General features: G+C 37.1%; 1 protein-coding gene across 11 annotated transcripts in view; it reads right to left on the reverse strand.

The window, feature by feature from the left end:
* The window catches only part of ncam1a (neural cell adhesion molecule 1a), a 224,906-nt gene that overhangs the window by 24,890 nt on the left and 175,549 nt on the right, over positions 1–24,467 (reverse strand). For 6 of the 11 annotated variants that reach the window (XM_067491676.1, XM_067491677.1, XM_067491680.1 and 3 more), the window contains 7 exons: positions 20,101–20,285; positions 19,355–19,451; positions 17,412–17,579; positions 14,194–14,319; positions 10,152–10,199; positions 1,808–1,932; positions 659–839 (listed from right to left, as the gene is read on the reverse strand). In XM_067491676.1, the coding sequence (XP_067347777.1) occupies positions 659–839; positions 1,808–1,932; positions 10,152–10,199; positions 14,194–14,319; positions 17,412–17,579; positions 19,355–19,451; positions 20,101–20,285 (930 nt within the window). The remainder of the gene's footprint in view (positions 1–658; positions 840–1,807; positions 1,933–10,151; positions 10,200–14,193; positions 14,320–17,411; positions 17,580–19,354; positions 19,452–20,100; positions 20,286–24,467) is intronic. The other 5 variants (XM_067491678.1, XM_067491679.1, XM_067491681.1 and 2 more) reach the window with 1 other exon arrangement.

A 24,467-nucleotide genomic window follows, 5' to 3' on the forward strand; every position in this document is an offset into this window, starting at 1 on the left:
TTTTTAAAATTATTTAGTAATGGTTACATAAACTGGAAACAAGGGGGTGTTTTGGCATTAACAGTACAACAAAGAGTACATGCCAGAGGAAAAATGCTTCAAGTTACTTGTGTATTTATACACATATTAATGATTGACTTTAACTGCTACTGCTAGATTATATTCGATAATCAGATAGTGTTGTGGACTTTGTTTAGATACGTTACACCATATTTATTCTCACTGTCAAATTTAAGTTTAAATTATTTGTGTCTGATTTTGTAACAGATTTTAAAGCTCAGTTCATGTTTAATGTTCAAAATGTCTCACATTAATGTAGCAAATTTAATCAGGGTTTACTCAAATTCCCATGCATTACAATTTCATATCCACTTGATATTGTACATAATAATTATGATATTGTACATAATAATTATTGTTTTGAACTGATCATAAATATAAAGCACCAATAAGGAAAGTCAAAACATACATCTCCATTATGTAATAGATAGAGACAGATGACTTCTGTCAGCCCCTTAAACCAGCAAGCTTTGAATAAGCACCCAGTAAAGTTAAAGATTCAATAATACACCTTTCTAGTCACGGTGGAAGCCTTTGTACACTGCAGCTGGTGTGTGTGTGTGTGTGGATGCTCAGGATGGGATAATGAAAATAGTACCTGGGATAGTGGTTGGCTCTGTAGCTGTTCTGACAGACAGGATGCCAGGTTTGGATTTGCCCTGCTGATTTTCTGCCACAACGTGAACCTCGTACTCTGTATTCCAGTCCAGTCCGCTCAGCATCACATGGTCACTGCCATGGGGGATGCGGATCTCTGGTTTCCAATCAGACACATGCTTCTGAGAAAAGAACATAAAGGTGACAAAAGTCAAAACTTGGTAGACTTGGTAGACTGTGATGGCACTGTTTCATGAATATCAACAAACACAATATTTCTAAGCTGATAAAACACAAACTTCTCTTTAATTTATTGGTTTATTTGGCAGGGACAGTGTAGATTAATAAGCACTTCAGTACCAGAATTAGCCAAAGGGCAACTTTTTTATCTGCAGTCCCTGGACAGATAGAAACCAATATGGTGACACATGCGGTGAGTAGAAAATAATGGCAACACTAGGCTTCTGATCTCAATAAACATCAGCTGGAGTCAGGTGTGAACAAACCTGGAGTCCAGGCCATTTCACAAGTGTGGAGGTGTGATTTAGAAACTACTTTCAATTATCTATCCATCCCTTATCTGTAACCACTTATCCTATTAAGGATCACGGGGAGGCTGAAGCCAACTGTATCCCAGCTGTCATAGGGCGAGAGGCGGGATACACCCTGGACAGGACGCCAGTTTATCTCAAGGCCAACACAGAGAGACTTACACAGAAAGACAACCATTCATATCTATGGGCAATTTAGAGTCACCAATTAACCTAACATGTCTTAGGTCTTCAATAGAGATGTCAATAAAGGATCAGACCCCACCTTTGTGCTCAATAAAGACATGAAGGATCCTGACTGTTTGGGTTTTACCAGCCTATAAATATTGTGTTGTGTGTTGATATTTGAGACATTGGTGAAGATCAGATCTCATTTCATGACCAATTTATGCAGAAAACAGGAAAAGTGCAAGGATATTTGATGAAACTTGATATACTGCTGTTGAAAAAAAAAGGTTAGAATTGTTTTCTGCTTACAGATGGACTGGAGAAAAAACACAGTTTTCACTTTGTTAGGTTTTATGAAACCATTGCTAACCAACTCAAAAAAAAAAGCCAAAACACTACGGTTCTGTCACGGCCTTGCACAGAATACTCACAGCCTTGTATCTGACCAGGTAATGTTTAATGGGGGAACCGCCATCATCTTGTTTGATCCAGTTGACCTTAACAGAATTGCCTCTGTTTTGGACCTTGACTTCTAGTTTAGGGGCACTGGGTTCCCCTACACAAAAAAAAATCAAAGAATTAGGATTAGTTGAGGTAAAAGTGTGTTTATGCCTCTAAAAACAAGTTGCCTGCTTTGATTCCATCCTTCCTACAGTGTACTTGTTGAAATTGATGACTAGTTCAACCTCTACTGTAAAATATATTTTTTTAAACTGTAAGTCACTAAAATCAGAGGGCAACGCAGATTGATTGAGGCTCCCAAGTTGGCTTAATGTAATACTTTTTGTGCGGTCTGTCTCTGTTAAAAGATGAGAACACTAAAGCATCTTAAATTAAATCCAGAGTAGCACATTCACGTTTTTAGTTCACTTTTATAAATATATAGAGCCAAACCTTTAGACAAACTACTAAAAGTACTAAGAGTATAACAATACAGTAGTTATCACAAAATATAGATCCGTCTTCACCCAAATCTGTCCTTTTATGACCTAAATCTCACCATTTGAAGAGCTAAACAGAGGCCACAAATACTTATATTTATTAGAAATAATTGTTATTTTAAAACTGAGATGGATTTTTATTATATCCAATTAAAGTTCAAACACAGTTCTTTTTGAAAAACATTGAATTATAGGTTTCAGAAAGAACTATAGATTTTTAAACTTTTGTTACTAATCAAAAACTTGTATCCACACACATCATTCTTTGTTCTATACAAATCCAAAAACTGATCGCTGTTGTGTTCCCTGGCAAGTACCTGTAGTGCTCTTATTATGACTCTTGACCATGAGGAACAAACTTTAAAGTGTGATATTATTGTAGCACCTCAAAACTTTTAAGGACAAGGGTAGTGCTGATGAATGGGTCACAGAGTGACTTTGACAGATGGAGACTTTGTTTTCCATTTCCTACCAAACTTGGTGGTGGAAGATCAGAAAATAGTCAAATGTTTGTTTGTAGATGCACTGGCAATAGGGCTGTCCTTTAACGTATTTGTGTCCTTTAACGTATTTGTTAAAGGACAGGAACACAAACATGTATTTTATCGAGAATTTATCGGTTTACGATACGATTTACCCAATAGTTTGATAGGAACATCTGTTTAAGGGCAATTCGAAGCTACAGTGAGCAGTGAGGCTGTCTCACAGCCACTGGCTGGAGTGTTGTTTTCCTTGAGGCTCCTCAATATCTGCTTTGTCCTCTTGACTAATGACTGCTGGGACGCTGGGTAATGAGCCTGTAGGCCTTGATTGGATATGTTAATCCATTACTTTGGATAACATTTGTATAGGCATGCAGGAAGGAAGGTCAAGGTGTTTTGTGTGTGTGTAGTGATGTTAGCTTTTCCTCTTAAGCCATTGTAAGGGATGTAAGGGAGGAGACTAACATCCCAAACTCATCAATTATGTATATATTGGTTACACACAGTAATTACAGCTATTGCCTTGTGCAAACAATTTAATAATAATAGCCCCAGAAGCATGTAGCAGAAAAAAAATCCCATTATATCTAATAAACTGCAATCTAAGACATGACACAAATTTAAATGAATGTCTTTGCAAGCTCGTCATTGAGTGGGTTAAAAAATACACTGGTATACATGTGGCTACAAATGGCTACAGACAAAGCGTTCATGTTTCCAGATCTAATATTTTATATTTCAAACATCAGTGTTAGTGGCTGCAGTTAATTAAATGAATATGCACGAACGCACTGTTTCTCTATCATACATAACCATCAGAGCACTCTCCCTGCAAACTGCTTTCCACTAAAATGGGGTGAACATGACAGATGCTGGAAGTGAATCAGACAGTTAGTAACAGCAGTGTTAACATGGTGGGAGGCAGATACTGGCACATTCAGAACTGCTATCGACATCATTCTGTGTTAGGTGAATGTTTCTGAGGCTAAAACAGAGAAAGGGGTGGTTAGAACGGAAAGGTCCACCATGCAGTTTGGAAATTGGGTAAGTCATCACACATGAGGAGGGGCAGCATGTAGAGCACTGCCCATGTGTCCCTCGCAAAGACATAGTAGTGAGAGGATGGTTCCACATGTAGCCTGACCTAAGACAATGTGCTCCATCATCTTCCATCATACACTGGCATGTCAGTGGTTACAAAGAGTTGAAACAAGATGTGGGATACAGATAGCCTTCTTTTGAGTTTGTCATTTTAAAAATCCAGTGTGGATTCATATATCCATCGGATGCAACACTAAAGGCAGACAACCATTATGTGAAAGTGCAATTAAGGCCAAAATTACCTTTAAATATTGTGAAGAATGTGACACTAACAAATCATTATTAAAATACAATCCATCACAATGTTCTACTTTAAATCAGACCAATTCCATGGACTACACATGTTACTGAAAATTCCCCTGACAAAGGTTGCGCAGAAGACTATTATAACTGAATATTTAGAGAAAGCTGCACTTGGTTAATTAAAAGCTATTAACATATTTCTTCAGTTTATATTTGGGTATATGTGTACTGTAAATTGAAGGTTGCAAGAGTTACAGTGTGATATGGGGAACAGACACATGCAGACAGGACCAACATTGTCCGTGGGAAACAGCTGAACAAGGATGCAACAAGAAAGAGGAAAGAATCTTGCATGCTGCAGTAATGCAAGGCTGCTGTGAATCTAATCATTGTGGAAACACTGAGCAAAAGTAGATCATTTGGGAGACAATAAAAACAGCTTTGTGGGTGAATATGAATCCTACGTTTACTAGTGTGTAGTGATGTAGATTGCAGACAGTGTAGTGATGGAACAAGAAAAAAAAAAGTAAAAATGTAATGTGAAAGCAAAACTGCTGGTTTCACACAGCCAAGTTAAGAAGGTTCAAAATATTTTTAATACCAACTGGAAGGCAGTTATAGCACAATTCAATGCCAAAATAAACAAGACAACGCAAATAAAAAGACACAAATTGTGGTAAGATTGAAATAAAACCACCAATCCAGTTGTAGCTGAGTCTTTATATGCCAACTAATCAAGGCTAAATTATATTAAATGATCTAAATTCTCATTCGCATTCTCATTCTAATTCTTTATTTGTAATTTTGTGTTTTGACGCAAGAAGAAATCTTCAAAAAGTATATAAAGTATGTTTCATTTTAGTACACCGGCCAACTTAAGTGACAGTTTGTTGGTGACCTATTGGAAAGGAGCACCCACATGTGATAATTAGCTCAAAATAGTCAAAGTAGTTGTAATTATTTTGTTACTTTTGAATTAGCCAACACTTTTTCAATAAAGGTCAATCAGGAACAAATAGCTTCAAAGAGACATTAATCCTAGCAGAGCAAAAAGGGTAAAAGAGTTTCCATTGAGTTCTCTCTGACAACCACAAATGTCCTGGTGTGTATTACCAGTATATGATATTGTACTAGATAATATACAAGATAAATCGGGGGGCTAGTTAGGTTAGAGCTAAAAACTCACATTATCTAAAAAGAGAAAATCTTGAAATGAAAGAAAGTGATGATTAGTGCTGGTTTACTAAATATTAAAATATTTACAGAATGGCATAATGATGGATGGAAAGTGGGCAAAGAAATCTCATTAGTGTCATAATGGCATGTCTAAAAATCTAATTTGACAAATGTTTTAATGCCTTGAATGATCAGAGCTGAACTTATAATCTCAAACTAAAAAAAAAATTACCTTCTGTTGGCCAGCGAAGACGACATCATCAGCACCATGCAAGAGTCACATGACAAAGTCACATGATGTGCGCGCACATGGATTGAAAGGAAAAGGAGGGAGGGGGGTCGCAGGGAGAGGCAGAGGGGGCACGTGGGAAACAAACAAAACATTTTTGAAAAGATGAAAACATAACGTTCAAAACACACAATAATGTTAAAGACAAAATGACAAAACAACAAAAAGAAATTGTGACAAAAGATTGATCATAAATCAATGCACGGATTTCTTTGAATAAATATAAAAAAATGATGAAATTATGAAGCAATTGTTTTGTTTGTAAAAACATGTATAGCATATGTAAAAACTTAAATAAACAAAAACACAGATTAATGATTAATGTTAATGTTTATAACGTCTAGCTAATGGCTGCTATTAAAGAAAAATTCAAGACAAAACAAAAACTATTGCTGTTGGTTTGTGTAGGACAAATACGAAATGGAGGTTAAAAGCAGGACAAAGCAAACACTTGTAGCTTTGGGTATATAAAACCATGGCTGCTAAAAATGACAACAGAGCAGACAACAGTATGACAACATGTGAAACATTAGAAGAAACAAATGATTTGAGACATGTGCTTTTGACTAATGCCTTTGCAGAAAACACAGCAGCTGCTGGACTGTGTAGTATGAACAACTATGTGTAGGGGGAGCTGTAGCAGTGTTATGCAAAATGATGCAAACAATTGCTGCAGTGACCTTGTAACAAATACACAAATCATGTTTCTTTGCACATGACACATGTTTTAGATGCTGCTTTAAGTTATGTGTAAACCACAAATTAAAGCAGTCAGGTGAGTTATGCTTCAAAGGTAAAAAGTTATTATTGTGGCTTTGTTGCTTGGCTTTACAAAAAGTGTTAAAAACAGCTCTTTAACAGCTAAGTCATTTTCATTCTATGTGACATCTCGATGGCTATGGTAACTTCCTGTTTAATCATTAATTATCTGCCTGGAATTTGGTGATTCACACTCAGTGTAACATCAGATGATCTCATGTTGTGTGTACATCTCAATTCCCCCAGCTTCAACCATGTTTAACGTAAGAAAACAATGAGAAAGGGAATAAGGAAATGTGTTTTCTGAGACAGGGGACATCCCTTGCTCTGAAACACTCTTCAGCAATGTTCATTTCTGATGACACTTGATCAGCTGGATCAGCCTGTGAGTTGACTTTAATTGGTTTAGAGAGTTTTTTGGCCATATAAAAATGTACAAATACTAAGTTGGCCACCAACTGTCCTACAGCCACAGCTACTTAAATGGTTTCTAATGTCAGCAATGCGATTAAAATTTTTTTTTCTAGAAATTTGTTGAATCCATTATTGTTTTTAACATATACAAATAATTTAAAATTTAATCTTCTATAATGTTTTGCTGATTTATCAGTGTGTTTAAATGTCATGGAGAGTATTTTTTCAGTACACAAAGAATTTAGCTCCATTGTCACCAGCTGCAAGAGTGATATTACCACATCAACAGCATCAAATTAATAATCAAATAAAATAATCTACAGCAGCTTTTTTAGAGCTTTTCACTTATTGCACCAACAGAAAAAAAGCAATATTTATCCATCAATCTATAGGTCATTATAACCATACATAGATCAAACCATACATTTTTTTAAATTGCTAAATAATATAAAATATATTATATAAAAAGTATTCTAACTCTTAATTCAGTACCGTGTAGAAACCTTTTTGGCAGTAGTTATAGCTCTGAATTGTCTTAATGATTATGTCTTAATAATTAAGACCTGATTGGTGGAGTCTTACTAAGCTGTTCATCTTTCTGCCATCTATGTAGTAAAAATCTAAAGCTCTTATGTGACCGTCAGGCTCCTGGTCACCTCCCTGGCCATCTTGTCTTGTTACTCAGCTTGGCCTGAAGGGCAACTCTAATAAAAGTCCTGCTAGTTCAATACTTCTGGCATCTCACAATTACTGAGACCCCCGAGGCCACGTAATTGAAACATTCAAAGCTTTAAAATAGTTTTTTACACTTGCACTTTTTATACATCGTTGTGTGTCTCATCCTAAAATGTTATTGTGGAGGTCCACAGAGACTTCCTTTAACTTGAAGACTTAGTGTTTGTCCTTGCATTCAGTGTGTGAATTGTGCTGCATTTTATACTCAGGTGAGACAATTTGTCACAATTAGACTCAGTAAAGTTCTAGACTTATCTCAAGATACGTTAAAATAAACTAAACATGTTTTTGTACATTTTAAACTGCAACAATTAAGACTCTTTTTTTTTTCTTTTTTTAATTTTCCTAAAGTTTTACATTTTCCGCAAGCGTAAACAATGGGCAGTCCAACTGCTAACATATATTCATGTTATCATACAGTACTTGGACACTTTTTACTAAAATGCTGCAGATTGGTTATTTTCTATATCAGTCCCATTTTTAATTTTTTTATTTTTTTGTCCTTTTGGCTTACCCTTTGAGTTCAGGGTCGCCACAGTGGATCATTGTCCGCATATTGATTCAGTTTTTTTATTTATGTCTTCATTTGATTTGATATATACTAAAAATTATTCCATTCTTGCAGGTTGAATGTAAGTTACTAAAGGTTTGATAAATTAATAATCTGTTTCAGAGTTTAACACAATACAGATTTTGGTAGTAAAGATATTCTAATAAAATACGGATTGCCCCTTTAGTTTTAGATACTATGTCTGCTGTATCGCTCATTCTCTTGTCTTTCAGAGATACCTGCTGTGATTGGCAGCAGGTGAGGAAGAGAGGTAGAGGAGCGAGGGGAAGGGCAGAGAGATGGAGGACAGATGGAACTGAGCATAGATGAAGGAGAAAGGGGTACTTTCTTTCTTATGAAGCATGTTTGCTACAAATTGTAGCCGAAACAGATTAGAGCAGAAGCAAGCAGCTGTTCGCTGCAAATTGATTGTACAATAACCTCAGCTGGCAGTAGTTGGTCAGTAGTTTGTTTCAAAGTTGTATAAGTGAAACACGCAATTGGAGATTCAACCAAGGCTGGATTCAAGATCAGACAGACCCCGCGGTGGCCACAATTTATTTGTTATGGAAGAATATTGAGTTTAGTCTAAATTATTGTATTTGAGTTATTAATTTTGATTTCATTTATTTTTGGGTTGAGTAGATGTGTTACTTTATTTCTATATTCTTTAAAGGGGTCAATTGCGTCAAAGTAAATGAGTTGTAATTTTGCAATATTCATTGCAACATTCATTTCAATATCAATACTATTCATTTTTTTGAAATAGTGAGTGAATAATGTTACATTTATGGGTGTATACACTGTAACAGGTTAGAACAATTTCACTTACCATGTACTTTCACTTTACCATTTGGTAAACCTTGTAAGCCCCCTCACTCTATACTCGTTTGACAGCGTCTTAGACACAGGTTAGGTTGTGGAAGTGCTACATATGTAGTACAGTATGCATTTTGCAGCTTTATAGATCCGAGATTATCAGCTGAATATGCACTATGTTATAAACTGCATAATAGATGTCCTGATATGACCGTTGCAACTACAAGACATGTTGTGTCACACACTGAAGAGGCCCATTCACAGGCTGGAGCACAATGAAATGTTAGCAGTGACATTCAAGGCATTGGGTTTTAATAATCATATTGATTTTAGATTTTCTTTCCTACTTTTTTCTACAGAATTTGGTTAGAATCTGTAGAGTTCTATCGATGCAGCCATGTCTCTGACTCTTGTATTGATTTGATTTGATTTCCTACTTTTTTCTACAGAATTTGGTTAGAATCTGTAGAGTTCTATCGATGCAGCCATGTCTCTGACTCTTGTATTGATTTGATTTGATTTCCTACTTTTTTCTACAGAATTTGGTTAGAATCTGTAGTGTTCTATCGATGCAGCCATGTCTCTGACTCTTGTATCGATTTGGTTTTTGATGAATATTGTTTAATCAAGAATAGAAATGATGACAGACAACAACACAATGAGAAACGTTTAGGGGGCTCTCAAAAAAATTCCAAGCCAAGACGTAGCATTGCATCACATTAACATGGGGCCTACAATCACTCAGTGTTTATGCCAAAAATAACAGTATAATAATCTAGTGTGTTATGATCTACAGTGTTATGAGTTAACTACCTCTATGCTAAGATTAGTATGATATGTAGGTATCACTTCTGCAGCCCCTCATCTACTGGTACTTTCATTATGACAACTGCATTTTCACAACTGAACATATCACTGCAAACTTAATATGACACATACTAATATATTAAAGAATAATCTATGATGTGTTTGGATCTACAAGAGCAGACACACTGTGTTAACTACTGTATGTCACACAATTTTATAGTCAGGCAGTTAGAAGGGCAATTTCATGTCAACAAATGTTAGTGAAATCATAATCCAAGATTATTCAAAACAGCAAATGTTAAGAACCTGCCAATATGTTTTGTTGTTTTTCAGTATTTGCCCTTCTATGAGTCACAGCAGTGAAAAATAAACATCTACTCTAACTGCAAGGCCAAGCAGGTGAGAGAGGTCACGGTGGGAAGAAACACACACTGCACACTGCTGAACTGGCATACTCACTAAGCGCCATACTGGTGGCAGCACTAGGGGGCGGTATCTCTGATGAAACTGAAAGATGGTGAAAACATGATGAGAGCTCAATGAGAGGAGCTCATTGCTTCTCATTTTTGTTTTTTCACACTGCCTTGGGGAGTTTTGCTAGAAAAATCCCTCTTTTTTAGCATCAGTTAGCACATCGACTGCGCTTACCACAGCGATACAAAACATTCTGTTTTATACTTTGAGATATAAAATTATACTGCATTTACTCAAGACATAAGGCTTCTCTCAAAGTCAAGTACAAAAAGGTCAAAGTTGTGCTTTTGTAGTTGGCAAGATCATCCAGCAGTATAAAAACAAGTACTACTACAGTTGCCCTTAACCAAGGCGCTGGCCTGGATTTGGAGTTGCTCTCTGGATGGTGGACAGTGGCTGTCCACTTATTAGTTAGCCAATGATGATGGCTTACTAAGCTCACTAGGAGTTGGAGTAGGGCCCTGCTAACCCATATCAATAGTCCTGATATAGAAAAGACGACAATCATTTGTGTGAACTGTGTGAAAAAGTATGTGCTGACATAAAGTTTCCTCATACAGTGATTTTAGAGCCAAAGTCTGTAAAGGAAAAAAATAATTTCTCATTAAAGCAAAGATGGAAACAACAACTGCATTGCATTCGCAGAACTGCAGTGATTAGAAGTCTTCTGAGAGTTGTTTGTTAAGTATCCTATGCTGTGTTCCTTTGTTCAACAGTGAGCGTACATTGTCAGCTTCCTTTTCTTTTGTTCCCACGCCTTTTATTTTGGCTTCATATAGAGAAATATCCAGAAGTTAGATTTTTAGAAAGTCTAGCCTGCTGCACACTCTTCTAAACATACAAGCAGAACAAACTATTATTGAGAAACCAAAATAACATATATTTATACTGTAAGTTTTTGTTTTAACAGACTGTTATCCTGCAACAACAGATGCAATCAGTGCCTCAAATCATTTATGGCAGATCACACTATCCCATATATTATTGGTATTTTATAAAAACAATGGTGACACCTTTAAAATAACCGGTTGGTTTTAATTTTGTGGTGGACAGGGGTCAGCATAGGACAATTTTAACACTGGCCATGATTGACAGATGTCAGGACACACAGTACATGGCAGCTTGTTGCAAATGGAGTCCTGACACTGACCCCTGTTCACCACAACATTACAACCATCACATGACCGATACCTGGATTTTCCAGCCGCTCTTATTCTTAAACAATTAAGACAATGTGAACTGCTTTACACTAACGACACAACAAAAAAAACTGATTGAAGGACTTGAACTTTAGTAGCAAAATATATAATAATTTCCGGTTTTTCTGTGCAGCAGTAACTTTACTCAATCTAAATAAAGCTCCATATCTTAAGGCACCATGAGCACAAATGGGAATCCAAAAGATTTCTTTGGCTTGAAACTATTTGTTTCAATATGGAGGCATTTAAGTGCAAAGATACCCATCTTTGTTTTCCCATCCCACATTGATTACCATATTATATCATTCAACTCAACTTTTTTGTCTCTGAAGACAATGTATCTTCTTTAACTGCCCTTTATAACACCCTTTGGCTGAACTGCTTCATTGCACAAAAACAATAAACTCTTTATAGCAGAGAGAAAAAAAAAAGACTTCTGGTCCATGGGTTTTGGACACTGGGTGATGATTTGTGTGGAACTTTCTATGGAAGATGCCAAATGATTAAGAACATATTTATGGTACATTCATATTTTCACTGTAAGTATTTTTCAGCCATTACAACTATTTTTTTAATGCAGAAAATTGTAAAATAATACAAATGTAATGAAGATGGAAACAAGTACTGGAAAAACAACACAGAGAAAACAAAGAGAAAGAAACTTACTTGAATGCTCTGAATGTCCAGTGGAATAGAGAATAGATGGAAAACCATAATGAGAAAACAATAAAGCAAACAGAAGAAACAAAGACAATGAAATGAGAGATATGAACAATGAACGAGGTCAGTTCTGTCCTGCCACATTATTTACTCACTGTTACACTGCTACTGTGTCTTACTGGAATTTCTGTCTTAAAGTGGTGCTGCTTCTTCTTGTCCAACAGCCAAGTTTCACCTAAATAATCCTAAAGCAGTTTTACCATGCAAATCAGAAACGTGTCTTTTAAGTAATGTCAAGTTTAGATGTGACTTTGACTCTCTCCTGCTACTGTGATTTAATACACATATAATCTGTACAATCTGAACTGATTCATGCATGTCTGTTTTCATTTAACTTCTATAAAGGATATGTAAAATAAAGTTTGAGCTCAAACACAATTTTACACATTTTGTAGTTGGACTAAACTGAATAAACACATAAGACACTTTTGCTCTGAGCTGAAACATCTTAAAGTAGGACAAAGTCTCTCTCTGGCTTTAGGGAAAAAAAGAAGTAGGGTGCTGAGGTGTTTTTACAGAAGCGGTGGGGTAATGAAGCACAGATGGAAGGATGACTTAGATGCTGCTACAAACTAAAACAAAGATTAATTCATGACCCTGATTTTAAATGCTGACTGAATGCTCCTGCTTTCTAATTGTAGCCTGAATAAACAAGGTCCACAGCAGACAGACAGGATTAAGAAATAATTATAGTTCATTAGGACTCTTTTCTTTCTTCTTTTTTTTCAGGCTTCAAGATTCAAACAACTTTATTGATCCCATAGGGGAAATTGTGTATATGTGTAATGTGTAATTTTGGCCAGTATTCATCCGTAATAGCTCAGGTAGTTTGAAACAACCAACCAACATCAAAGTCATTCTTCTCCCCATATACATGATAAGAACTGCAATACTAAAACCTTTTTCAAAATTTGGACAGCATTTTTAAGTCAGATGCTCAAGGTCATACTTGTTAGAACTAGGTTTGGAGGACTTTAGAATGTGAAAAATTTGTCTGACCGTTGACTGCATTTTGCTACTGTATCTTATCAAACACTTGACTGTGAGTCGAAACTTTGTTGTGGAAAGGACTTAATATGTGCGTTTCATAGACCTCTATTGAGTCTGATTTATACTTCAGTGAGAGAACATCATCTGACGCATTGTTGCACATAAATAACCACAAAGATGACGCATTCTATGTCAAGTCAACACATGCTGGCGATGACAGGTGTCGTGCACCTGCTCACTGCTGTAAGGTTTGCTAATTCTGCCATATGTGTAACACAGCTGTTATCCGACTTCAGATTATTCACCACAAGAAACCCTAAAAGCTGAGAACACAGAGAGTGACATCAAGTCACTCCAGAACATCCAGCAATCTGGTGTTAGTCATGTTTGATGAACAAATGTGGCATGGTCAACAGTTGCCTTCCTGACAAGCAGGTGTTCTCTTACTGTCTCTCCTGTGGTGTTAAGGTGACTTTTTCTGCTTTTCTCAAAATACAGTAAGTAAGAAAAAAACAAAAAACAAAAAAACAAATCAATAAATTCCCTAACCTTGCCAACATTTCATCACATTCTGCCATCTCCTTTGCAAAAATATAAACAATCTCCTGTAGGGTTTGACCTCTGGCTGCTATATTAACAATGCAAGGTGACACCAAAATAGAAATACAGAGCTGACACTTCTTCTCACTGAAGTATAAATCAGTCTTAAGAATGCAAGAGTATGTCAGGGAACTCTTTCACTATCACCTGAGCTGTGGGCTTAAAAGTTAGAATTCTGCAAAATGAAGGGAGGTAGGGTCTGTCATACTCACTTCAAACATACACGAGGAAAGAAGCACAATACTGATCGGTGATGAAGGATACAGAGGTTAAACTTTGCACAGTTACCACAATTAACCAAGTTGTATCAAGAAGTGGAGAGGCATCTTTTGTGGCCTGGATGGAAAAGGACTGAGTAGGAGCTTGGTGTGAGAATAAAGGCGTGTAGGGGTGAACGCATCTGGGCTCAGCTAGACATGAGCAGGCACTAGAGTGAGCAACAGCATTAAGTTCAAAGCATTGGGGTCAGTGGAGTGTTTACTGAGAGCAGGGACATGAGCAGTGAGTGCAGTACTTACGGACTGGCTCAGTCTTGAAAGGACTGGCCACGCTGCTCTCGCCTTCACCTTTCCCATTGATGGCAGACATCTTGACCTCGTAGGTGGTCTCTGGTTTCAGGCCAACAATGGTGATCTTGGTCATGCCTGTTAGAAGCAAAACGCTTTTATTCTATGGACGTATACTGGGACCTGAGAAATGCTGAACCGAGACAGTTTGCTGCTTTTTATGCCCTGTTTGCGTTCGGCATTGTGTGTAATGACATTGAAATTCAGCCTTTCATTATTCAGGCAAAAAAAATTCACATAACACATTTTGCATTTCGTTCGTCAAAAACATCATAAATATAGACAAGAAAAAATTGACCATGTTTGTTTCTGTTTTCTTGGAGGGACAAAAATTAATTTCATCTTGATATTTTCACAAAAGCCTACATTATTTTAGAAAAGATCAGTATGAGAAATACTGCAACTCATCCCTCTTACTCATTTGAGTATAAGTAATTCCCTAGGTTACTATTATATACCACTGCAGTTAACTCGTGTGTGGAATTTGATTTGTTTGGTTTTGCTATTGCTATTCTATTTCCTGAAAAAGAATTGACTATCAGAAAGTTTTCACAAACACTGTAATAGATTCTGTTCGACAAGACAGTTATTTGCATATGAGCATGGCAATGGTGAAATTTCAATCAGGATACATTTATGCTGCATGCACAAATGTGTTTCCTGACTTTTGTCAAAAAAGCCACTTGGCTGATATCTCGTTGTGCAATACAAAGTAATGAAAGGTAATTTCATGAATGGGGACAAATTTAGGCTCTGATACAAAACAGTCGAGAAGAACTTTTTAAATGACAGAGAAATACAGCGAAAAGTCTAAATGTGTTTCACATTAATTCTTCAACGAGACAGACTTTCCCACTGAACCCTGCATAAATGAATGCTGGATGAATACAGCTAAAAAGCAAGAGGCCAAATGAATTCACAACTGGGCTTTTGGCACCAACATCATCAGTAAAACTGATGTCACTGCGGAAAGCATTCATGTTCAGATGAGATTTCCAGCGACCCACAGTAATTTATCACTGATTACCACATGCTGGTTTCCTCGGGTTGGGCAAAAGGTTATCTCCACAAATCACAACAGCCATTCAACTGACTGAATTCAACTGCTTTTGGTATGTTGTAATGATTGTGTTGCTACTTAATACATTAGGAAATACATTAGGGTCTGGGAACTAAATCATTGTAGGTATTAGGGCAATAAATAAAGTAGCATACATTTGTATGTTAAATAAATAAACAACCTCAAACATTGCCCTAGTCTACCTCTAACCTTCACTGTTTGTTTTGCCCGAGATGTAAAACATCTACCTCTGAAAATTCTTGCCCTCACACGTACAGTGATGGTAAAAGATTGGAGGTTGGTTTGATACTCAGTGGGTTGAGAAAAATACATTTAAAGGAATGTAATAAAATAAGAAATGAAAGATTAACATTTTCAATAAGAGTGAGCTACATTATATATATTCGAAAGAGATGGCAGTATAGTCACATAGTGATTGTTGTGATACCTATACTGGGAAGTACTGCTTTTAAACATGTGATGGCAGCCCTGATTTACAATACTCCAAAAGACACTTGAAACTCAATAAGCTTTTAATTGGCATGATTCGGCCACTTAATAATTCTTTATGAGTAACATAGCTGCCTCCTTCCACCTGAGCCCTGCAGCTCAAATACACCTGATTTTAATAATTTGCATTAAAGCTGCAATAAAGTATACACTGTGCAGTGCAACAGGCACTGCCCAGTCAGTGACTATTTTTTTTATGGAAAGTCTGTTATTATATGTGGATTAAGTCATGTGGTTGAATGAGGTATTTTTGGTATCACATACTGTTGGTGCATGGATGCATGTGTTGGGTTTTATGTGAATGCTTGCCAGAGAGGCGGCTCTGGGGCCTTGAGCTGACAGCAAAGCCTGTCAGCCACTGACTGATACGTCCCATGTGGCGGACAGGACGAGAACCATCCAGATTTGTAGGAGCTACAAACCCTCAGTGGGACAGGGATATTATCTAGGGCCTGTCAGTGTGTGAGCTGGTGAGTGGTGTCTGAGTATCTGTCATTTAGGATGCACTGTGTTCCACCTCTCCTCCTAACATCAGCTACTGTCAGTTTTGGATTAACTGCCGTTGCTAGCAGGAATGTTTTCTTTAGCTTGGGCCCATATTTTATTCATGTAGGAGATGCAGTCTAAAGAAAAAAAGAATTACCCTAAAATCATAACAACAAAAACAACAAGAATACTAGGTAAAACACATAATAATAACAACAACAACAACAATAATAATAATATTAATAATAATAATATTTCCTTGACTCTTTAGCAAGCGTCAGTGTACCAGGAATATAGGAACATAATAGTGACATATACTATGTCTACAATATGAAAATAAAAATAAAATAAATACTATTAGTTGTGTGTCTTTTATACATTTCAATTAGAAATGTACAAGCATATTTATTCATTTGCCTCCATAGTTCCCTGTGTGCACTGGGCAAAAGCAAGTGTAGCATATGTTGCCAGTTGTCATGTTGCTAATGTCGCACATGTTACACCTATTCCTTGACTAACGTTTGACAGTATTGTAAATATTACAGTTTGTGAATGCTGCACCTAGCTGCGTTATAAACAGGCAGTTTCTCTTTGTACTCCAAATATTGCAGTCAGTGGATTACCTTGATACCAAAAATGCTTCAACCTCATGATTGAGAGGCAAGAGCTTTTAATTGGCACATTTTTTCATGAATACTAAACAGATTTTTTGGATGATACTTGTTAAAACACATTAGAGATGGAGTAGAACCATTTTTGAGATAAATGTGGAAGCAAGGAGTGGAGATTGGGTGCTAAAGGCTTCCAATGGATAAAGGCGCAGCAGGAAATACTGACCCTGAAGAAAGAAATTCAAAAACATCACTCACATCCACTGTATTAGAGTGAACATATTGATGAATGACATCAAGCAGAAATCTACTTCACAGGTAGGTGCTTTTTCTTCAGCTGTCACTGGCAAAATATGATACTAAAAAAGCCTTAATAACATTTCTTGTGACATTATGATTGTAAATGTATTCATGGTCTACGGGATATATAATGTTGTACATTTGCTTGAAAGGGACAAAACTCCCATTGAAATAATTTTGGTGAGAGGAGACGCATGACTCACCATCCACAGCATCATACTCCCTGCCAGTCCATGCCTGGCCAGGCAAACGCCATTCCACTCTGTACTTGATAACAGGCACTCCACCCATGGACTCCGGCGCTGCAAACTCTACTACTGCTGTGCTCGAGAAAGGTTCCACTTGTACAATTCCTGGCGATGATGGCACCTCTGCAGAAGAGAAAAGATCAACCCCGCAAAACCTTATTTTAAAAGCTGTAAGGGATCCTATAAAGTGCATAAAATATACCCATTCAGTTAACCAGCCAGAAGAAACATTTTAATAATTATTATTCCCTGTCTTGTTTGCATCTTTACTTTGACTATTTTAAAATGTTCTATATAGAGTAGTGCTCCTGCTGGTGCCCCCAGCTTGACACCACAGGGTGCCATTTGAGTCATTACTAGTCAGGGATGTAGAAAAAGGTTAGACAATCACCGACATCTAGGAGGCATCAGCAGTAAGTGGTAGAGTGTGCCGAAGCCTGTGGTTTGTGGTGACAGCTTTAGGTCCCATCTGTGATGACTGAGGTTTGCAGAAATGGAGCGCCCCACACAATCTTCTGAAAGTATTATAGCACCTCTAACAAGAATCTTTTAAGGGTAGGGCCTAAGTATCACTATGTCAGGTGGGTGTTCTGTACCTTCAATTTTAGTGTTAAACACCGTGTAGAATTCCTGATCGTGAAATTTCATACAGTGAATTCCTAGCTTGCAGAGAATGGGAATCATTTACATTTACAATTGTACAAATTATTTAACAGACAGGTTTTCAGAATACTAATCACATTCATAATCCATGGAGAAGGATCCCTTTTGATTTCACTGATCTGTGATTGTCTGCCTAGCATAAGCACTTTATGCTTAGCTCTTAGGTCATTAGCGTGGCATTTGTGCTATTGAACATAATCATATTGGCTTGGTGTAATGAACAAAGCAGCCTCTAGAGGTCAGTAGTGGGTCTTAATACATTTAGATTAATTGAATACAAGTGCTAAAATACCAGGTTGTTTTTCTCAATACCAAAAGGGTTAGGGTTAGAAATTAAACCAACTAATGTCCAATGTATTCAAACTCCCTAGAGCTACTCACTGGCTTCACAAACACACAGCAACACCAATGAAAATGATGCTCCATCTCTAATTGTTTTCTCATTTACATATCAATGTAGAAAATATTGTTCCAGTGATTAGGTTTTTTGTTCACTACCTGTCCAGTTTGTGCTGTGCCTTTAGGACATGTATATAGACATTTTGATACAGGCTTGCACAGATGCATTTTAGCTACAGTACAGCGCTGATAATAGCTCCATGAAAATTATCACCTACATGAACTGTTTTGAGAACTATTCAATCAAAAAAAGTGAATGTTTTAGATCTTACTGCAATTATTGTAAATACAAACAGCAAATTAATATAATTACTACAAAAACTACCGATCGAATTGGGTGTACCATGCAATTCAACTCAATGTTACAATCTTGGTGTTTTTCGTTTACTGGAATCTTAGTTTAGATGAATATGATATGTCAGCAGTTTGGGCCTGCTGCAAAAGCTCTGGCTCATCATTATCAGAATTTTAGCTAAAAATACAGAACATGCATTACGTGATTGCTTCTCCTAATGCTGTTTCCACTGCATTAGTTAAATGCCACTGAACAACGGAAATTCCTCTACTGTCTGAAGCTTGCTTAAAGGTATTCTTTGTTATTCCATATTCCATATCCAGTATTTTACATATCAAATGCCCCCAGCTGTCTTAGTTAAAATGTTATTAGTAACTTCTAATGGGCTTTGCTCTTGCTTTCATTGCTGACCAAATAAAGCCCCATGTTCCACACTGGATGATAATCTTGACCTTGAAAACAAACATTTGTTGTTGATGTTGGATTCATTTTAGATAAGAGTGACTTTGGTTAGGCAAAAATGGAGGGTAGGTTGACAAACCGGCTTGGATAAGAATGAACTCCTTGGACTCGGTGCCCATAACGTTGGTTGCTGTGCAGTTGTAGCTCCCAAAGTCATTTTGAGAATCAGGGGTGATCTGAGGAAAAAACACAACCATTGAGACACCTCAGGTATTGTTCACAGGCCAAACAGTGAATAAGGGTACTACGAAGTAAGTAGTGGAACCAATTGTAGAACTAGTACTACGACACACTGTACAATATTACAATGCAATTACAAGTTATTGATTTACAACTTTTACCAGTTTGGCATGGCTTAACATGGATTATGAGTAGGAGAGGTAGGTGCAGAGACACAGAATGTAATGCAGTAAGTAATTATTACACACTTATAATAAATTGTCTACCATTATAATCTTTAATTCAGTATTGTTCTAGGTCTAATTGCTAATCCATGAGTAATAAAGATTCATTTTTTAAAAATATCTTAAGTAATTTTCTTTCTCCTATTTTTTTACAATCACTTGATTAGAAATGACTAAATGCATCAAAACGTTTCTATTAAGCTTTGTTCAGAAATCAGCAGGTTAAATCACACTAAAATGGAACAAAAGCTTTGCATAATTGCTTCTAATCGTTGATTTTTATCTGTTAAGTAAATAAAGCTGTAGCCACACACACAAAATGTGACAATATCCAAAGCCTGCCCTGCTAAAACCGTGATCTTGTTTTTGATCAACTCGCATATCCTGTTACGTCAGTGTAAAAACGGCAGGTGCAGCACACCTCCAGATAGCTGATGGTTGGTGTGTTGTATATCGTCATGCTAGTGGTGTTGGCACTGGGCAGCTGGAAGCTGTCTCTGAACCAAACCACCGAGGCTCTGGGGTGAGCCTCCACCTCACAGCTGATGTTGGCCGGGTTTCCCTCCCATGTGTACACTGTCACGAGGCCCTGGATCTTTGGAGCAACTGCATCAACACACAGGGAATAAATATGGTAAATGTCAAATTACAACAAAGTCAAGTCTTCTGTAAAAAGCATTACTACAATATGTGTATGAATAAAGCTGCCAGAATAAGTAAAAGATTCACTAACGCGACAATCTCATGTTTATCAACAGGACTCAAAGTGTTCTAGTTATCCACTAATTCATGCTACCTGAGCTAACTCATTGAAAACTCAGAGAAAAGAGGGAAAGAAGATGCATTCTGTTAATTTTAATCCTTTATATAAAATGTGTATTTATCAAACCTTGCAAATGTTTGTATAAAAAATCTCCATGAATCAGTCAGCTGGGAAAAGCCACAGTCTCCTACTACAGGAGCAAGGAATTGTGAAATTTTTTTAGCCAAAAAGCAATTTAAACCACACTTATTAAGGTAACTGGAGTATTTATGGCAGTGTTGACAGCCTCGTGTAATGGCCAAACAAACGTCTGCCTTTGTGTCACTTTGATATATTTGAGTTGAGCTTTTTAGTAAAATCCATTTAAGTTTTAGAGGCAACCTGTGCTGGTTTTATTAATTTGTCACTTTTTGTGAATTTGACCTGTGACAAAAAGTAAGTGCTATGTTTTACTGCAAGATGCTCTAGCAATTATAAAAAAAAACTCAGTGTCTCAAAAGGCTGAGAGCCATTATTACACAGCAAGTTTAACAGGCTCACAATCATGAGTAAGCAAAGGCATCCAGTGTACATAACTAACAGAGCTGCGTATTGTCAGTTCCAACTGCCACAGAAAAATTCAGCTGCCTTATTTCGGGTTTGATGAACATTATATTATTCTTCCTCTCACTGTTATGGTTTTACATTTGACACCTGCTGAGATACAAATAACACTGCTACCATACACACAGACAGCAACTCTGACATACTCTCTGAATTTACTTAATACCATATGGTATTACTTTACCCTGGGCCTTCGTTTTTGGCATCATTGCAGAGAAGTAAGAGGCTATAACAGGAGATGATAGTTTGATTCACTGATTCCTTTTATTATATCCTGCTCACATTACTACATTAGGAAGTGTTTCTGAACTCAGCAACGTTCTGCTTCCTGAGATCTGTGAAATCTTGTGAACAGCTCCTGACAATGCTGGGGTTTGCTTCTGACCCTGGATCCTTGAAAACTCTTGAGTGCTGCTGCTGGGATTGATGGACAAGGCTGAGTCAATAGATGCTCCATCTCCCGAAACCCTGATTAGTCTCTCGCTCTGTCTGTCAATGCTGCTTTTGGGCCTCATTGACTCGCTACAGTGGCTGTGATCTGACTGTTTGATTTCTGTAACCTCACTGCCCAGTTGAGGTGAGATTATTGATACATTTACAAATAACAAGATTGTATCTGCCAGTGCTGCTCAGGTAAGTCACATAAAACATAACCACAGTGCTATTAGTTATAAAAAATAATAAGCAATACAAATACGATTAGAAGCAACAATTTAAAGTTGTGTAAGTGTTAATGTATATTTGTGCATGTATAACATTATTGTATTTTATTATTGTAAATTAAGTTCAAATACTTGTAGGATGGTATATAGTGCCACATCCACCCTCACTGCTGTTTTATTATCTGTTAATTTTCCTTAAAGAGGAGATGCAATTTTTTATGTGATGTCACACCCTCATGGAAACGCCCACACAGTTGGGGAAAACAAGTCTTTCAGCTGCTGACCACTTCTTAACTTTTGTTCCAGATACAGGCCTTGTCCATGGATCGCAAGTGTGCACAGTTTGCACAATTCATGCGACTGAAAACTATCAGTAGCTTGTAGTATTCGGACCCATTTTTCTCATTGCTGTTATCTCTTGACATTTATGCTTTAACTTATGGTTGAATAAGCATAACCATGATCTTGTTATTAGAAATGTAAATATTTGGCAAGTGTTACAATTGAAAGTAATACATAAGAGTACAACTATGTATCTGTACAGCCAGCAGGACCGGTGAGTACATACTGCAAGAATGGCCTTTTTATTCATGCTAAGTAAACCCCAACCGTAGACAAAATGGAGCTCAATCAGAGAAGATATTAACACTTTCCTATCAGTCCTGCAGCAGCAAACCCAGCCACACTCATCCCAGCTAATGGGATCATGCTGCGCGGCAGATAGGAAGTTCCATGCTTAGATAACGTTTTCATTGTGTGAGTGGGCAAGTGAAGATAGAGAGGACAGAGAGTGAGAGCTGTGCTCAAGACAAAGCACCTTTTCTTATCAATAATAGCTTGGCAACAGTGAATCAGCTGCTGATTACTTACTGATTACTCTAGCTAACTGCAAGCCCTCACACAACTCTATCAACGCTGCATTGTGATTATATCTGAGCAAATTGCTGGCACATTGAGAGCAGGGCATATTAATCCAATTAAGCGTTCATAGGCTTTAATTTAGTCTCTCACTCTCTCTTTTTTTAACCAAGAAAACATTCAATCGATTTCAAAATTATATCAAGTATGATGTTGGCGTCTGTTATCTGTGTTCAATCTTTTCAAGCATATGTTTCAATTTAGTTAAGATATTGATGGGAATTTGTGCAAAAACACTTTGTGGCATGTCAACAGAAATGCACATGCACTCTGTGAGAGTACAGTATGTTAGTGTCTCTATAGAAGAGCTGAACAAAAACATACTAACTCTGCTCTGCAGATTTTTCTCAAAGACAGTTACTTAAATATTCACAGTGTCATCTGAAGATTACTGTACCCCTGATGCTATATCAGAGCTGAGACCTTTGTTTCTATGGTAACAAATAACAGTGGTACTGTACCACTGACCCAGGAAAGTCTGCTCTGTCACCCACCATTTATTCCTGGAAACAGAGGTGGTAAGACAGTGTATCTTCAAAACATGTCTATGGCCCTTACAAATACTGCTGCTTACTATCCATTTTTTTTATATAGTGGTTAAAATCTTCGCTAAAATGCAGAAATTACTTTAATGTAGATGTAGGTTAGGCAAAATTTTAACATTGTGATGAATCAGTCACATTTGTGCACCTGTAGCTCATTGTTCCTGCTATATGCAGTAAACGTTTTAACAGTGAGACATTTTCACTCTCCAACAATAGTTTAATTGTGTTTCTCAGTTTAATGACTGTGCAGGTAGATGTGTGCAGTTGGGGCAAAGGAACAAAGTAGCATGTTTACTGTGCAACTAATCTGTCTTAATGTTTGCAGCTGGTATAACTGTCTGCAGAGCAGCGTCTGAAGAGAGAGCATGTGTCTAGCCTGTCATTCTCACTTTGAGAAACCAGCTCGAGATTTTGTTGGCAGTCCATCTGAATCAGTGATGCCCCTATGCACAAACAATCATTTAAGGAGAAATCTATTGTAGATGTGCTGTCAAGGTTGCCACAAACCAGGCGAAGATGGAATAAAGGGCATAAATCTGAAGTTTTTCTTGACTGGACAGATATGTTTCTCGTTCTTACTGTTATATTACTAGTGCGATTGATTTCTGTGCCACCCAACTTACAGGTAAAATCAATGGCTAATGAACAAAGCCCAGAAAGTTTTCAGTGTGCTGTCAAAAGCCATTTTAGGAAACAGAGACTAGCTGAGTGTAGACAGACATGTAGAGAAAATGTCTGTTCACCAAAAACACCAGCTTTAACAAAAATATTTTCCAAAATGCCCTTTCAGGAATGCAGTTTTACAAACTACTACCAATTAACTTTTTAACTGACTTTTAATACATTTGGGATATTTTATTGTAAGAGCGTCCTGCAGTCGCTGCAATTTACATCTGGATTCCTTGAGATGAAGAATAATTTTTTTAGACCATTGTCCTGTGTTGAAGTTACTGCAGAAGATAAATGATTCTAGTTCATCAACTTCAAGAGAAGGTCAGAAGAATACGACTTAAAAAGAAAATATTTGCAGCCAGGGTGAAGACCTGCATGAACACCACCATAGCTTTTCAACCTTCAAAACTGGAGTTGTTTTCAGTTCACATGCTAGACAGACAGCAAAAGGAAAGAGGTCTGGGAAAATGTTTGCTGCTGTCAGCCAGAGCATTTTCAGTTTGTAGTGAGTAAAAATTAGTGACCCCTGAATGTTAAAGTTAACGTTCACCCTACAGCTTAATGCGTGCCTGAATGTGAGCTGATTCATATTCTGTTGAGTTTTCTACTTACAAGGCTTTCATCT

The sequence above is a fragment of the Channa argus genome, chromosome 22 (genome assembly GCF_033026475.1).
Source record: "Channa argus isolate prfri chromosome 22, Channa argus male v1.0, whole genome shotgun sequence".
Lineage (NCBI taxonomy): Eukaryota > Metazoa > Chordata > Actinopteri > Anabantiformes > Channidae > Channa > Channa argus.